The following is a 17,908-nucleotide window of genomic DNA, read 5'->3' as shown; positions in this document are numbered from 1 at the left end:
TTGGTTTGTTTGCATATTTTTCTTACTCTGCTAGATGATAGTTTTCTGCCAGAGAAGGTCTCCGGTTGGTCCACCTTGGTATAAATGGCCTAAAGAGAGAGAGAGAGAGAGAGAGAGAGAAATAAATATACATTATAAAGCTAACAGAATGACCAAGCATACCCCCCCCTGCATGCCAAGTGCAATGTAGAGAGAAAATCAGTGGCACACTGGAAACACATAACCCCCCTACACTCCAAGAAAAATATAAGAATTGCTCAATAAAAGTTCTCTCAGTTAACAGAATAAAAACCAAAACTAAGAAATGCCATACTAGGTCATAAAAAAAAAAAGTCCATCAAGCCCAGTATTCTGCCTTGGACAGTGGCCAATCCGGTCACTATTTTTAATTCTAATGCAACAGATCAATCTATGTAGATGGATAGTAGGAATTATTAGCTGAATACAATTTCTCGCTGCCTAAGTATGTATTCTGCTGTCTTTAGTGGTATATACCAGTGGAAATCATCAATCTCTTACTATTATGTGTATATGAGAATGAATAAGCTGTTTACATGAATCAAAAAGTTTGACATATTATATTGTTGGTATCCAACACCTGATAAACTACACAAGTTGTATCCTGTAGTAGATGAACAATGTTGGAGGCAATGTAGGGATATAGGTACGATCTGACATATATGGTGGGAATGCTCAAAGGGGGTATCCTACTGGGTCTCTATACTACATCTAATATATAAGGTAACTGGGACAAGAATAGTACGAGATAGAAAAATTGGTTCTTACCTGCTAATTTTCATTCCTGTAGTACCACAGATCAATCCAGACTCCTGGATTTGCCTCCCTTCCAGCAGATGAAGACAGAGAAAGTTTTACTTACACTGCCATATAACCTGGTGTGTCAACTTGTACCCAAGCCAAGATAGCAACAATGCCAATACCAACAACAACATAATATTCTCCTGAACAAGCAGTGGGAAGTAGATAACAGAGCAGATAAACTTGCCCACATCAAAAACATGCAGGACTAACAAAACCTGTGCCATTCTTCAGAACAAATAACATAACAGATCGAGCAGACTCTCCAAACCCTTTCACCCCAACTGGGCAGGACTGTGGTACTACAGGAACAAAAATTAGCAGGTAAGAACCAATTTTCCTTTCCCGGTACGTATCCAGATCAGTCCAGACTCCTGGGATGTACTAAATCTTCACTAAATGGGTTGCAACTGCGAGAGTCCCGCTTGAAGTACACTCTCACCAAAACCCATGGCCTCAGGGGCCTGGACATCCAAACGATAATGCCTGGCAAACATGTGCAAAGACTTCTAAGTAGCCACCCTACAAATCTCTTGTGGCTACTTGGAGGCTGTCTGGGAACGGGTAGAATGAGCCCTTAACCCCTCTGGGATGGGATGACCCTGACAGATGTATGCGGAGCTTATGGCTTCCTTCAACCACCATGCAATTGTGGCTTTTGACACCTTATGACCTTTCTTTGCACCATTCCATAACACAAAAAGGTGATCCGACAACCGGAAGCTGTTAGTGACTTTAAGATAGTGCAACAATACATGCTGGACATTCAAGAGTCACAATTTTCTTGCATGAGGTGAAGTTGCATCCAAAGTTGGAAAGGCCAGAAGCTCTACCGACTGACTTAAGTGGAATGATGATACCACAGAGGCAGAAAGGAAGGAACAGTCTTCAAGGAGACTACAGAGTCCATAATCCTCAAAAAAGGATCCCTATATGTCAAGGCTTGAAGTTCCGAGATCCTTCCAGCGGAACAAATCGACACCAAGAAAACCACCTTTAAAGTGAGATCTTTCATAGTAGCCCTTTTAAGAGGCTTGAACGGAGCCACACACATGCTCTTAACAACTAAGTTAAGGCTCCAAGAGAAACAGGACTTCTGAAATGGAGGACGCAAATGCTCCGCCCCTCAGAGAAAACACACCACATCCGGATGTGCAGCCAGAGTCGCTCCATGCACCTTGCCTCGAAGACAACATAAAACTGACACCTGAACTCTGAGGGAGTTAAAGGACAAGTCCTTCACCAATCCTCTTTGCAAGAAGGTAAGAATATGTGCTACGGAAGCACACATAGGGTCAACCCCCTTTCTCCATGCACCAATCCTCAAAACCTTTCCAGACCCTCACATACACCAAGGAAGTGGAAGACTTTCTAGCCTGCAAAAGAGTAGAAATAATATCCTCAGAGTAAACTTTCTCCCTTAAGCGTTTCCTCTCAAAAGTCAAGTCGTGAGACAGAAGCGAGCCATCTGATCTGAAAATATGGGACCTTGATGCAGAAGCTTTAGCAGATAAGCAAGCCTCAACAGGCCATCTACCACTCGATTGATCAGATCTGCAAACCAAGGCCTCCGAGGCCACTCCAGAGCCACCAGAATTATGTCTCCCAGGTGAACCTCCACACGCCGCAAAGTCTTGCCCATTATTGGCCATAGCTGTCTTCTGGCCGCTACCACTGAGGTCATTCCTCTGGCTGAAGTATGGACTAAATCAGAGCCTGAGTCTGCTAAAAAGGCATGGGGCGGGTTCCATAGCCGCTCTGGAATTCACTCCCAAGTCATCCACCTCCTGAGAGAAAAGTAGGCATGAACAAGCTATCAGGGAATAACAAGAAGCAATCTGTAAGGTCATTATTACTGTGTCAAAGGCTTGCTTAAGGATGGACTCCATCTATCATGCGCTTCCTTTAAGGCTGCTCCTCCTCCCACTGGGATAGTTGCTCACTTAGAGATGGCACAGACCAGTGCATTCACTTTAAGGAAACACAAATGCTCTCTCACTGCTGGGTCCAGTGGGTACAGAGCTTCTAATGCTCGGCCCCCTTTAAAACTTGCTTCTGGGGCATCCCATTCCAGGTCAATCAACTCCAGGATGGCTTCCAGTACTGGAAAGTAGCAAGAGGCTTTCTGCAGGGAAATCTGAATAGGATTCTTCTTTGGTTCCATCATATAGTCCACTCCAGGAACTCCTAGCATCTTCAGGGTCTGGGAAACCAGGGCCGGCAATTCATCTCTATGAAAGAACCATAACATGGTTTGATACGGTTCCAACCCGGGGGCAATTTCCCATTCTTCCAAGGGATTTGGCTCCTCCTCTTTGTCTGTGCCATCAGGATCCCTATTAGGGATACCTTTGGTCAGGCAAGGCATGCTTCAAGGTTTGCCGATAGGATTGGGATTTTGGGGGGGGGGGGGGGGGGTTACCAGCTGGTATTCCGTCCAGACGGGGCAAGCAAGGTAGTAGACTGCACCTGTACAAAGGTTTGTACCCCCTGGAAAAATACCACCCATGAAAAGGCCTCAGAGTCCATGCCTAGCCCAGGGGAAACTGGGGTGGGTCCAGCTGAGTTTCCCTCTCCCACGGATGACCCAGGCAAGAGGTACTCAAATCCGGACTACTTCCAGTTACAGCTGTGTCCAACTCATCATCTGAATGGGAGAAACTGGGCTTAGCAAAGTCCGGGGAAGCCAACTTCCCTTGGGTTTCCTCATGGTCCTGACACAATTTGGAATCCAGGTCAGGCTGTGAAGCCCTAATATGACAAGTAGCACAGAGAGCAAGGTGCTTATGTTTACTGGCTGCTGGCGCCATTGGCAGTGGAAACTGTGCATTCAATCAGCTCACACTTAAAAAGTTTATGTGCACAAATTTCGAGCGCCTAGGCAGTCGCGGCGCACACACAGCCCATGCGCCTGGCTTTTCCTGTATCCTACACTTACTAAATTGTGCGTGTAAGTACACACTTGATATTATGCACGCGGCATGTCTGCAGAGCCGACATACTGCGCATACCGACTTCCTATGGCAAGCACTATGACACGCACAAAGATGTGCACAAGATGGCATCATGAGTCCTACCATGTGGTGTGCCAACCAAAGCTAAAGCGGGGCCTAACCCACCAGGAGGCCGCTCAACCCGCTCGGAAGCCAACTTCCCCTTACCCCAACGGGATCAGGAACGACATTGGTTTGGCACGTCAAACAAAGAGACCAGAGGAAGTCTTACCAAAACATCTCTAATTGTCTATCAAGGTAAATTTTGTTGTTTTTTTAAACTTTCCTGGGTTCAGCACTTACCGGCTGAGTACAAAGACGGTCTCCGGCTGCAGGGGGAGAGGGCTTTGGCCATCAGTGCTGCGCTCAGCTTCCTGCACCCGCTGCCTTTCAGCTGTTTGAGCAACAAAGTCCATGCCAGTCTGCAGCTACCGGAACAAGGCACACCTCTAAGGGATTTCGAAATCGCCTCAGGAATTCTCATCTGGGGAGGGACATTTAGGTATCACTGTAGGAGAGCAGGACTCGATTTTTCCTCAAATTTAAAATGTAGAATTTCTCCTTCCAAAAAGTATAGCAATCCACACAGGGAGAAGAAGCGTGGAGCCTTCGCATTCCTTTGGGTGGCCATGAGGTCCATGTGGGGGGTTCCCCACCGCCAGAAGAGAAGAGCCACTGCGTCCGCGGAGAGTTCTCACTCTCCGGGGTCTATGTGCTGCCTGCTTAAGAAATCCGCTTGCACATTGTCCACCCTGGCTATGTGAGACAGCCGCCAGGCGAGAGAGGTGACTCTCTGCCCAGGCCATCAGCTTGTCCGCCTCCAGGGAGACATGCCAGCTCCGTGTCCCTCCTTGACGATTGATATACGCCACTGTGGTCGTGTTGTCGGAAAGCACCCTCACAGCCCGATGCTGGACTAGTGGGAGGAATTGCTTCAGCGCAAGACAGACTGGTCTGGTTTCAAACCAATTTATTGGCCATGACGCTTGAACCGATGTCCACTGTCCCTGCGCTGTGTTTGGCATACCGTTCCCCAGCCCGAGAGGCTCGCATCCGTGGTGAGGATCACCCACTGAGGGACCTCCAAATCCACTCCCTTCAGCAAGTAATCCAGACTGAGCTACCAATCCAGGCTGTCCGTGACAAGATCCGGTAGGGGAAGAATGGCCTGGAACTCTCGTGACACCGGCTTCCAGCAGGAGAGTAAGGCTCTCTGCAGAGGACGCATATGCGCAAAGGCCCAAGGAACCAAATAGATAGTTGAGCCATGGAGCCCAGAACTTGGAGATAGTCCCAAGCTGAAGGGAGCGGAAGACGCCTGAAGCTCTGTACCTGAGCGATGAGGGATCATGCTCGATCCAAGCGAAGAAACACCTTGCCCACACTGGTGATCTTGGGAAAATTGACAATCCAGCCCAAGGAGTGGAGGAGGTGTAATAACTTGTTGACGGCCCACTGACATAGTTCCCTGGTCTTTGCCTGAATGAGCCAGTCATCCAGGTAAGGATGAACAAGAATTCCCTCCCTTCGTAGGGCTGCCGCCACTACCGCCATGATCTTGGTGAAAGTGCGGGGCGCAGTTGCGAGGCCGAAGGGTAGCACCTGAAACTGGAAGTGTTGCCCCAAGATCTTGAAGCGCAGAAAACGTCAATGCTCCTTGAGAATCGGGATGTGGAGATAAGCTTCCGTCAAGTCCAAGGAAGCCAGAAACTCCCCGCAGTGAACTGCCGCAATGACGGATCTCAATGTTTCCATCCGGAAGCGAGGAACTCTGAGGGCTCTGATGACCATCTTGAGATTGAGGATTGGACGAAAGGAGCCCTCCTTTTTGGGTACCACGAAGTAAATAGAATAGTGGCCGGACCCTTGTTCCACTAGAGGAACTGGAAGAATGGCTCCCAGAGCTAGGAGCCAGTCTAGCGTCTGACGAACAATGAGGCGCTTCTTCACTGGACCGCACGGGGAGAAGAGGAACCTGTCTCTTAGTGGCCGAGAACATTCAAAGCGTAACCGTGCTATAGAATATCTAGGACCCAGCGATCCGAAGTAATCTTGACCCACTCCTCGTAGAAGAGACGAAGCCGTCCCCCTATCCTGGGCGTCGAGGAGTGGGTCGGGACTGCTTCATTGGGAGGACTTGGAGGAACTCCCCTGGGAGGCGTTCTCGGGCTGGTCTGCGACCTCGAAAGGAGTGAGACCAGGACTGGGACCAAGCCGAAGGCTGCCTCTGCGAGCCTGGTCTGGACTGGCGAAAACGTCGCTGACCCCTGAAGCAACTCCTGGAGGAGCTGAACATTCTGGAGGTCCGTGGCTGATCCTCAGGCAACTTATACACTTTATTCTCCCCAAGGGATTTAATGATCTGTTCCAGGTCCTCTCCGAACAACAACTTCCCCTTGAAAGGCAAAGATCCCAGCTGCTGCTTAGAAGAATCCGCCAACCAATTGCGAAGCCAGAGGAGCCGTCTTGCAGAGACCGCAGAGACCATTGATCTGGCAAGGACGTGGAGAAGATCATACAACGCATCTGCTCCATAAACTATGACAGATTCCAAACTCTCCACTTGCTGAGCTTCCTCCGGAGGCAAGTCCTGAGCACTGAACAGTTTCTGAAACCATCTGAGACCTGCCCGTTGCATAAGACAATTACAGACGGCGGCTCTAAGCCCTAGAGCCGAGATCTCAAAAATCCTCTTGAGATAAGACATCGAGCTTGCGGTCCTGAAGATCCTGGAGAGCAGCGCCACCCGTGACCGGGATTGCCGTGCATTTAGTGACCGCCGTTACCGACGCGTCCACTTTGGTCACCTTGAGGAGCTCAGGGAGGGGATAGAGCTTGTCCATGGCTCTGCCCACCCTGAGGGTGGCATCAGGGGTATCCCACTCCCTGGACAACAATTGGAGGAGCATCTCATGGAAAGGAAAAGTCTGTGCAGGGGGACACAGCCCTGCCAGGACAGGATCCCCCTTCTTAGTCGTCGTGCTAGCCCCTGGAGTGGCCACCGGGGCATCAATATCTAATTCTCTCAGAACATGAGGAATTAGAGGGTCCAGTTCTTCACTTTGAAAAAGACGCGGGACTCTAAGGTCATCTCCTTCAACCTGCATATGAACTGTCTGATCATCCAAGTCAGGGTCCGTTAGTGTAGTCAGCAAAGGGGCCTGAGGCGTCGGGGCTGAAACCATCTGGATCCTGGAGGACCCCGGGGTGGCCCCTACCCCCGCTCTATCACTGGGTAGCTCCAGTCTGCTCTGTTTTGCAGGGGGTGGGCCGGAGACCGACTCCTGCTGCTGGCCCAGCCTTGCTAAGTAAGCACTGTGGAGCAGGAGAACAAAATCTGTAGAGAACGTTCCGGGGGGAAGGGGTTAGACCCGCGGGTGGGGGGTCGGGAGGGGCCTCCCTCCGAGTTCCCCGAAGTTATAGTGAGGTCCAGAGGGTCCACGGGGGTCAGGAGAGGTGGCAACGGCGAGAATCTGATGTCAGGAACGCTAGTGGGCTGCACTGGGACAGCTGGCTCAGGAAACAAAATGGCCGCCGTTCCTGTGCTAGACGGGAACGGGGTCGGCCCTCCCGAAATCCGGCGAGCCTGTGAACGCGCTGCAGAACGGGTAGCTGGGCTCAAGGGACCCTCCCTGCTGGGGAGGCACCTGGAGCACAGGCCTTCCCTGGAGAGCCGGGACCCAGGCTCTCCACAGGCTCCGCATTGCGAGAATTGCGGCAAGGGGGGAGGGAGGCAGCAGCCCGATCAACAGATCACCCCCGAACTGAGATTAGAGTGGGAATGAACCTCCGTTCCAGAAGCCAACAACTACAAATCCCTCTTAGAAAAGCTCCATTGAGAAACTTTTTTTTTTTTTTTTGAACAGAGGAATGTCGCTTCTCTGCTAGTGCTGCCCCGAGGCAAACGGCTTCTCAGGGCAGCGTATCGTTGGACGGAGGGGGAGTGGATGGACCACCAACTATCACCCCTGAGATAACAAAAAACACTCAGACCTGAGAAGAAATAAGACAGAACTCACCCCACATGCAAGAACAAGGCAAAGAAATGGAGACAGTCCTGCCTGCAAGTTTCCTCAGTGCCCCTGCACTGAGCACTCTAACTGCCAACAGTCTGAGGAATTTACTTTTTACTCTTTTCTTTTTTTTTTTTTTTTTTAAATTAAACTTGATCCATCCATAGACAAGAACAAGAGCCAGTAAAGGAAAGAAAGCTAATGCTCTAAGCATAAAAAGAGAAAAGGGAAAACCGCAGGTGAAAACCACTCTCAATCTGCTGGAGTCAGAGGAATACTGAAGGGACGCAGAGGGTGCTCCTGCTTATATAGGGGAGCCCTTCGAGTTTTGCTCTGACTCCATCTGCTGGAAGGGGGACATAACCCACTGTCTGGACTGATCCGGGTACGTACAGGGAACATAAAATTTCCCGTACTTAAACCAGCACTATTCGCTTCTTCCCCCCCATCTCTGTTCCTGCTCTGCTCATGTTCTGAAGACAGCTGAGGTGGACATTTGCTATAACAAGAGGACAACATTCAAAGCCATTAGCGTGGGCAAATAGCAATTTACGGGAGTAAGCTGGCTGTCCGAAGCTTGCTCTCCCTCCAGATGACTAAAAAGTCTGTGTGTTGCTCCGTAACATGCAGTTAGGCGAGGTGCGCCTGGGCTTGTGTGTTGGGCAGCACTGGATATGTGTACTCTAGCTTTGAAACTTAGGGCAACGTCTGCAGGCAAAAAGTACCCACAGACGTCTTCCCCAAAGTGGACAGCTTGAAAAATGGCCCCTAAATGAACACTTCCCTCCTATCTGTGGAAGAAGCTGCTCCAGTGCTGTGGGCAATATAATTTAGCGTTTTCTTGCCCGAGGCCAGTGGAAAATTGCCAGTACTGCAGATTTTTCCAAGTTGACTGTAAATGAACACTAATTACTTACTGTTGGAGACTGAATGTTTTCATATTTTAACTTGGTGCTGAGAGGGTCCTTGGTTTCTGGTGTTATTGTATGAACACGGTTCCTACAGTGACATTGGAAGCCAAGTGCCTACTATCACAGCACTACTGGAATCAACTACATGTATCACCCAAAAATATAAATGGGAGATATTTAAAACAGACATCATTTCCTCCTCTTCCTGTGTGCTTCCAGCCTCCTTTTTTGGGCTACAGTTCTATCATACTTCATTCACAACTGCACAGGGTGGGTGGAGGGGGGAGGTTCCTTATTTTAACACCACTCCCAACCTAGCCCACTCATTGCAGCGATGATTCTTGGTGAGGAGACACAGACTGTGGCTATATCTCAAGCTGTGGCAATGCGGACCCTTAAGTCTGGCCACTAGGTGTCGCCAAGAAGAGATGGCTGGGACCTCTTGCCACCCAGGGGCTGTGAACACACCTTCCGCAGCATCCCCATGCCCAGCTTGGGGGAACAGAAACAGAGCCGAGGAAGCGAACCCAGGTCCTCCATGGGCGGCACTGCTATTGAGTCATCACGCTGGCTTACAGTAACATTTTTAACAAAAAAAACGCACCGACGCTGCTCTTGCAGGGGGCAATTCCTGCACTGTCCACAGTGGGAAAGCGACCACACAATACTTTTCACCCTTGGGCTTTGCACTAATTCTCCAAAAAAAAAAAAAAAAAAAAGCACAAGTAGGCGTTTACTTTTTCTTTGAAACTTGCTGTGCGTACAAAGCATGGGCAGCTGCTTGCACCTGCATTTTGTGATGGTCACATTTTCTGGAGAAGTATGCGCAAAAAGATTTGAAAATACAATCTACGGGTGAACATTTCCTCTCCTGACAAACCCATCCCTGGGAATGCCTCCTCTTAATGTGGCTAAAAGTCCAAGCGTTGCGGAGTGGACTCATAACCACATCGTGGTGGGGAGAAATTATCAGAGAGATGATTAGCGCGATGAAATGCTTTTCACCCATTTAAAACATGGACCTTTCCACGTCGTCTGTGCAGTGGGGCGTGCACAGACCTGGCTTATCTCTTCGGAGCTGCTGCTGTGTCTGTGGATGCTGACCCCATTTTCCTTTTGGACATACACATGGATCCCACCATCTTCTGCTCTCCACACCTCACTCGTGGCTTTGTGAGCGGCTTTGGGTGCCTCTTTGGCAGCTTCTTCGTCAAACTCGTCCGTCTCCTGAGCCCGCATCTGCTCCGGGGTTTGGGAAGTCCGTAAGCGAACTTCAGGGATGCTCTTTGCGAGCAATGGAGTCCGATGAGGTCTCTGCATGAAATTAAAAATAAAATTTGTGAAAAGGGCCCCATCACACCAGAAGACATCACAACGGACAAACTTTAGTCACCTAACGACTGTGTGCTGGTCAGAGACATCACAGCAAAGAGCACAAGCGTGGGATGAGCCCCAAACTATCCCCAAATGGTTTTACAGACATCCCAGAGGGAGTTTGTGAGAAAGTCTTGTAAAGGGCTTCAGAACAATTTCTGTGACAAGTCTATTTATTTATTTATTTATTTAGTTCATGCAGCAGTCTGTGTAAAGTGCTTCTGGAGACAAAAGATGCTACTGGTAGACCATACACAAGAAACACATCCATGAACCTTGAAAACATGCACACTCGTGGTGTTTAACATGCATTTGTAATTAATAAAATAACATTTCAAGGCTTTTACAGGCAGTTTCCTCCTGCACTTTGGGGTTTCGACCTCTGTTGGAACCAGCCCCTACCTGGACACAGCACCATAAGCCTCACACTCACAAGTAGCTTGAGGTTTTCCTCTATTTTTAACCCTTTCAGTCCTCAGACAGAGTGTGCCTGCACCCAGCATTGGATCAGTAGATGATGTTGTCATGCAATGAACGCGACTCCCTGAGTGCTCTGCCTCTGCAGCAGCCCCAGCCGGTCTAAAGAGTAGATTTTGTGCCTGGCAGTTTGCAACACTTTCGCCAAGTCATCAGCCTAGCCACATCTCTAAATTTAAAGTGTACCTTTAAAGTTTTGCACAAATAAAGCAGACTCAGAGGTGAGGTTAAGGTCTCTGAACAGACATTACATGAGAACCTGTATCACTGCCCTGTGCAGGGCAATTAACTGGAAGTTACTGACTGATGCTCAGCCCATAGGGAGGGTCATTTTCAAAACAGCCTGTGTAGGCTAAAGCCTGCGGCTACTTTTCATCCACAGACTGTAGCCCAAATTTTCAAAGACGGCTTATGTGCACAAACCCATTTGGAAAACTTGCAGATGAGCATGAAACCAGTGCCGTTGTACATGCACAGGCTCAGGCTAGCTTCCCAAGGCGGCATAATTTTGTGCATGTGCATTTATGTGCAGACTTTTGAAAATTGAAAGTTTCTGCACGAATCACATGCCCACCTGACCCAACCCTGCCCCCCCCCCCCCCCCGAATGCCTCTTTGCAGTGAGTGTAAAAAAGTTGCGTGAAATTGCTTTTGCATGTACTTCCACGTGCTCCAGCCCCTCCCCCCAGGGATAAATGGGACCTGACATATTTATGCACATGCTTTCCAAAATCAAAAGCATGCCCACCAACGGTTTCCCCGTCCCCAGGGAACGCCCCTTTCTACATACAAAAGTGCGTGCAAACTCGCTTCCGTGCGTACTTATCACGCCTACAGCCCCTGGAGCAAGTTTCAAAAAGCCCGTTTACACAGGTAAATGCTTTTGAAAATTGCGCCCAATATTGTGAACAGCTTCTTTTATACAGAAGTAACATAAGCCAATGAACTGAACTCGCTGGGTCTTGGAGTTTTCACAAGTCTTTTGCTCTCTGTGCCCCATAGTTCTGCTGATGAAAGGCAACTCCCTTCCTTTATACCAGTTGTGGGTTGTCTTGCAAAATGTCCTGGCAGGTAGACAGGGTATTTCTACACCTGGATCGTTTTTTCCATACCGATGGCATACCTTGTAATGCCATCAAACCAAAACTCCATGGAAAGTTGCCTCAAAGAGGCAACACATACCTTGTTCCTATAAATAAGCGAGAGATTGCTCACTGCAAAAATCTTAGGTACTGGGCACGCCAATAAAATACCCAAGGGGTCCATTGGACATCATTTTACCTGCATTATAAATCCACACTATCACCTCTTCCCAAAAATTCTGAATGGTTGGACACAATCAGCCCATAAGAAAAAAATGCCCCTTCCCCCGCAGTACCAGGGCACCTAGATGAGATATTTTGCCATATTTTTGTAATTTATTTTTCTTGTTTCATCTTATAAAACAGTGCAGTCAGACATTTTCTAAGCCAATTTGTCATATGCCTCTTTGAGAGCATCAGCCTGTAAAACCTCTTTCGCCAACATATCCAGCTGATGCTGCTTAAAAAAAAGGAATGCAGAGAAGACTTAAGTAGCCGCCCTGCAAACATCCACTGGTGCCACAGCTACGGCTTCTGCCCTGGTAGATTGAGCACAAATGAGATCCGGGGTCCACCAGCCCCTCAGCTTGTAGACCAAAGAAATCATCTCTCTTACTCAAAGTGCCAGTATCGCCTTGGAGGTCGCCTCAATTTTGTACAGAACTCCAAACACCACAAACAGGTGGTCCGACTTAAGGAAAGAATTAGTGACCTCTAGATATCTCAGAAGAACCCATCAAACATCCAGGTATCTTAAAGACCTAAGACCATCCTGGCACTCACTCTTCCTTAGAAAAAGCCAGCAAAGCAATAAACTGGTTTACAAAAACAGAGCCCACTGGGTATAATGAAGAGTCATCCCAAAAAATACCCAGTAAGAATTATAAAGACAACAGTGAGAATAAGAAATTCTTTATTCTTTTTTCCCCCCTTTTGTACAGAAGAAAAAGATTTCAGATGTCTAAACTTCCTAATTCATAAATCCATTGCTGTTCTCTTTGAACTAAAATTTTATTGCAGTCTTCGCCACGTGGATGTTTAATAAAGGAAAATTGGTTTTCACTGCTAATTTTCATTCCTGAAGTACCATAGATCAGTTCAGACAAGTGGGTTTATGCATCCCTACCAGCAGATGGAGGCAGAGAACAAAACTATGAGACACTGCTACATAACTGAGTGTGCCACCTGCAATCCCTCAGTATTGACCTGTACACAAGCCAAGATGTGTACCTTAACAAACCCAATAAACCTTGGGTGAACAGAGACTTAAAAGTTGGAGCCCCCTGAAAACAAAGATTATTTTTATATATATATATATATATAATTTATTTTTTTTTATATTCCACTTTTTGCACTTCTTTTAAGCACTTCAAAGTGGATTACATTTAGGTACTATAGGTATACTAAACTATGTAAACTTTTCATTAATCTGAGTATATCACATACCAGCTCAGCAACTCCAGAAGCAAGGAAGTCTTTTGAAAAAAATGGGGACGGGTCTCTGGAATGATCCATAGTACTTCAGGAATGAAAATTAACAGGTAAGATCCAATTTTCCTTTCCTATTCATACCCCGGATGGGTCCAGACAAGTGGGATGTACCCAAGCTCCTCGATTCTGGGCAGGAACTTGAAAAATCCGCATGCAACACACTTTCCCCAAACATCGTCTCTTCTGATGCTTGCACATCCAAGCGGTAATGTCTTGTAAAAGTGTGAAGAGAAGACCCACGTTGCCACTTGACAAATCTCCTGCAGAGAAAGTAACTGACACTCCACCCACAAGGCTGCCTGCACCCTAATGGAAGGCGCTCTCAACCTCTCCGGCACTGACCAGCAGTTACAGATGTAAGCCGAAGCTATTGTCTCCTTCAACCACTGTGCAATAGTGCCCTTGGAAGCCTTATTACCCTTCCTTGCACTACTTAAGATCTCCGGAAGGCATTTCTCACCTTAAGATATCGCAAAAGAATCCGATACACATCCAATAAATGAAGCTCCCTTTCCATCAGAGTATCAGCTGCCAAATTCAGAAAAGCCGGAAGCTCGACAACCTAGTTAAGGTGAAAGGAGAACACCACCTTAGGCAAAAAGGAAGGAACTGTACGTAAAGAAACCCCAACCTCCAAAAAATGCAGGAAAGGGTCCCTACACGACAACACTTGCAGTTCAGAAATCCTTCTAGCTGAACAGATAGCCACCAGGAAAACAGCCTTCAGGGTCAAATCCTTTAAAGAAGCCTTCTAACCAGTTCAAAGGGAGGACCACACAGCACTCGAAGAAACAATTTCAGATCCCATGCTGGACAAATCTTCCGGACTGGAGGACGAAGATGTTTTTCCCGCTTGAGGAAACAAACCACATCCGGATGAGTTGCCAACGGTCTTCCTTGAATCCTACCTCGAACTGATTCTAAAGCTGCCTCCTGAAAGCCTTAGCCAAGCTGCTTTGCAAAAAGGCCAGGATCTGCGGAAGTCCACCTTCAAAGGTTGCACCCTGTTTTAAAAACACTACAATTCCAACACCTTCATCACTTAGACATAAGCCATTGCCTGAAGCAAAGTTGCAATCACAGGCTCAAAATAACTTTTCAAGTGGAGCTGCCGCCTCTCAAAAGCCAAGCTACTAAACAGAAGCAATCCGCCCAGTTTGAAAACACGGGCCCCTACAGCAACAGCCCTGACAGATGGGCCAAGTGAACAGGACCATCCACTGCTAGATGAAGGTGGTCTGCAAACCATGGCCAGCACGGCCACTCAGGTGCCACCAGAATCACCCTGCCCAGATGAAGTTTGATGCGCCGCAGCACTCGACCTACAAGGGGCCACGGTGAAAACACGTACAGCAGCAGATGTGTCGGCCACGGCTGAATGAGAGCATCAATGCCCTCTGATCCAACCTTCCTTCTGCGACTGAAAAACCGATCTGTCTTGGCATTTCCTGAAGTCGCCATGAAGTCTATCACTGGTCTGCCCAACCTGGCCTGAATCAAGAAGGCCTCCACCGACAACTCCCACTCCCCCGGATCCAGATGCTGTACGCTGAGGAAGTCCACCTGCATGCTGTCCACTCCGGCTACATGGGAAGCAGCTATTCTTGCCAGATATTTCTCTGCCCAAAAAATTAGTTCTTGCGCCTCCAGCACTACTAGACAACTCTTTGTTTTGCCCTACCAATCGATATACACCACTGTCATCGCATTGTCTGAGAACACTCACATTGGCTCGTCTTGAATGAGTGGGAGAAATACCAGTAAGGCTTTGCACACTGCCCTGGTTTCCAGCCGATTGATGACCAGGTAGCCTCCTCTGATGACCACTGCTCCTGGGTCAATTTTCCTTGACACACTGCCCCCCCAACCAGAGAGGCTGGCATCCGTCGTCACCACCATCCAGTTGGGTACTTCCAGATCCATCCCCTTCTCAAGATTGTGCCGAGACAGCCCCAAGAGACTGGACCTGGCATCCTCTGGCAACAGAAAAGGAAGTTGAAAATCCTCTGAAAGTGGATTCCAATAGGATAACAGCGCCCTCTGCAACATACAAGAAAATTCTAAGGCGTAGCCATCTCTTACCACTTCCAGGACTCACTGGTCCAAGGTCATCCTGGGTCCACTCCTCGTAAAAGAGGGACAGCCTCCCTCCGACAGTTACTGGAGAGGAGCGGACCAGCATACCTTCATTGGTCAATCTTATTTCCGCCCCTTCCCTGGGACCCATCGTCCCTTGGAGGTCTGCATAGGGCTCAAAAGACTGCTGCCTGCCTGAATTGTGTTTTTGCGCCATCGGCCCAGGACTCCTACAGCACTGGCTCCTATGGCTGCAAAATTGGTGGGCAGATGTGTGGTCTAAAGCCCATCTGTCTAACCTCCCCCCTTCAGGGGCAAGCTGCTGTTTGGGGAGGATTTGAGTTGCCTGAGGACAGGAAGACCCCCCAAGAAGTCCTTTCCTCCGCGAGCTTGTTCTTGGGGGTCTTCCTGTCCTCAGGCAACTTATTACCCTTCAACTCTCCCAACTGATTCATGAGCTGCTCCAGATCCTCCCCAAACAGCAGCTTACCCCAAAGGGGAGGTTAAACAGCTGGGCTTTAGACCACACATCTGCCGACCAATTTCACAGCCATAGAAGTCTCCTCACCACCACCGCAGAGACCATGCTCCTGGAGGAGGTCTGGATCATGTCATTCAGGGCATCTGCTACATAGGCCACTCCCGCTTCCAAGCAGGTAGCTTGAGTTGCCTTAGACACCAATTTCGACCGCTTATCGTGCACCTTCTGCACCCACAAGCAGCAGGCTCTCTGCATTAAGCTACCTCACACACATGCAGACTTCAAACAGCCTTTTAAGCAAAATTTCCAGTTTACGATCCTGGACATCCTTCAGTGCGGCTAAGCCTGTCACCGAGATGGTCACCTTCTTGGTAACTACGGACATCACTGCATCCACCTTGGGAATTTTCCACGACTCCAACGTCTGTTCCAGCAAGGGCTATAACTTAGCCATAGCCCTGGCCAACTTCAAGCCTACTTCGGGAGATTCCCACCCCCGATCAGCCAACTTCTTCACCTTCTTCAGCCATGAAAAAGCCTTAGGGAGTCCCTGTAAGCCCTGTAGGACTGAGTTTAACCCTTCATTATTCAAATGTTCCTGAGTGACCTTAAGTCCCAGCTCCTCCAGCACCTGGGGAATTATAATTAGCGGATCCAGCTCATCCCTAATTAGCAGACTCGACTCAGCTCATCCCTACAGAACAGCCGAACTACCCGAGGGTCATTACATCCGCGATCAGAACCTTGTTCGGATCCTACATTGGAACCCCTGACACACTAACCGGATCCTGCATCGAATCCACTAAGGTACTAACAGGGTCCTTGTCAGGATCCACCAGCCCTTCCTGTATCTGATCCGGATCATCCATCTCCTCTGAACAGTCTTCTTGTACTGTGGTCCAAGTGAAACCCAAGGTTCACAGGATCCCTCCGGACTCTGCATGCCCCCGATCCCTAGGCTTCTTAGCCGTCCAGGACTTCCTGGGCAAAGGCCTCTTGGTATTTGCTCCCTTTCTGGCTAAATAGGCCTTATGGAGCAGAAGCACAAAATCTGAAGAAAAAGCTTCTGGATCAGATGAAGAAGGGTCTGGATCCACGTCCCCCTGCCCTTTTTCCCTTCCCCTGCTACCAGCAGGGTCCTGATCCACAGGAAACAGCGTGGGAGGGGAGTTCCGAGGCTCTGCCACAGCAGCTTGACTCCCAGCACATGCTGACAAAATGGCCACTGGCTCCTCTGATCCCCCCCCCCCCCAGGGTCTTCAGAGCCGGCCCAGCCAACCTTGTGTTCGTGCTGCCCCCCCCAAAACATTTTCCCTGCAAAATGCGATCGAATTGAGGAGAGGCTGTTTCAAACCGCAGCTGTGACATACTTTGCTGCGCTGCACAGGAGGCTGCATGCAGATGCGATTGGGCCTAAAAGTAGCCCCTTACGTTGTGAGTAGAAAATGGCACTGTCCGGTGCTGAAAACAGCCCCTAGGCCACTCAACTGCCTCAGCCCTGCTCCTCTTCTGCCTGGAAACAGCTTTTTTTTTTTCTTTCAAACAACTTAGAATATACAGCCACTCAAAAACAAGGCCGGGAAAGGGAAACAAATTCAAATAGTTCCCTGCTTCCGAAGGCCAAGTGCCGATTGTGCCAGGGATCCAGAGTGGGTGAGGGAACCAGGACCCCTGGCTTTCACACCCTCTGACGACAAGGGCTGAGCCAGAATAGGGATCTCCAATCCCCCGCTTGCCCTGCTCTACCCAAGGGATGGCCCACGAAGGAACACCTCAGGGAGCCGAAATCTCCTAATTTCTTTTTTTTTTTTTTTTTTTTGGAAACTCCAGACTGCAGGTTTGCACCTCTACCATCTGCTGGAGACAGAGAAATACTGGGGGACTGCAGGTGGCACACTTGGTTATGTAAAAGTGCCTCAAAGTGTTGTTCTCTGCTTCCATCTGCAGATAGGGATGCATAAACCCACTTGTCTGGACTGATCTGGGGTACGAACAGGAATAGCATCTATTGCAGAGAGTCTAAACTGTGTAAAGGTATGGTAACTCTTTAATGCTATGTGCCACAAGGGGCGCATCAGTCTGTTGATATTTAAAACTACTGTGTTCAGAAATTTTGGTCTTTAAGCATTTGACTGCTTTCCCAACATAGATCTCGTCACACAGAGATAAACATTATCTGTCAATGAGCAATC

At 48.6% G+C, this 17,908-nt stretch overlaps 1 protein-coding gene across 3 annotated transcripts in view; it reads right to left on the bottom strand.

The window, feature by feature from the left end:
- Positions 1–17,908, bottom strand: part of WDR90 (WD repeat domain 90) — a 206,217-nt gene that overhangs the window by 155,256 nt on the left and 33,053 nt on the right. For all 3 annotated transcript variants that reach the window (XM_029576135.1, XM_029576134.1, XM_029576136.1), the window contains exons 9-10: positions 9,796–10,050; positions 27–89 (exon numbers count right to left, since the gene is read on the bottom strand). In XM_029576135.1, the coding sequence (XP_029431995.1) occupies positions 27–89; positions 9,796–10,050 (318 nt within the window). The remainder of the gene's footprint in view (positions 1–26; positions 90–9,795; positions 10,051–17,908) is intronic.

Source organism: Rhinatrema bivittatum, chromosome 14 (assembly GCF_901001135.1).
Source record: "Rhinatrema bivittatum chromosome 14, aRhiBiv1.1, whole genome shotgun sequence".
Classification (NCBI taxonomy): domain Eukaryota; kingdom Metazoa; phylum Chordata; class Amphibia; order Gymnophiona; family Rhinatrematidae; genus Rhinatrema; species Rhinatrema bivittatum.
Note: the sequence above shows the minus strand (reverse complement) of the source record. Positions and strands in the feature narration are given on the sequence as shown.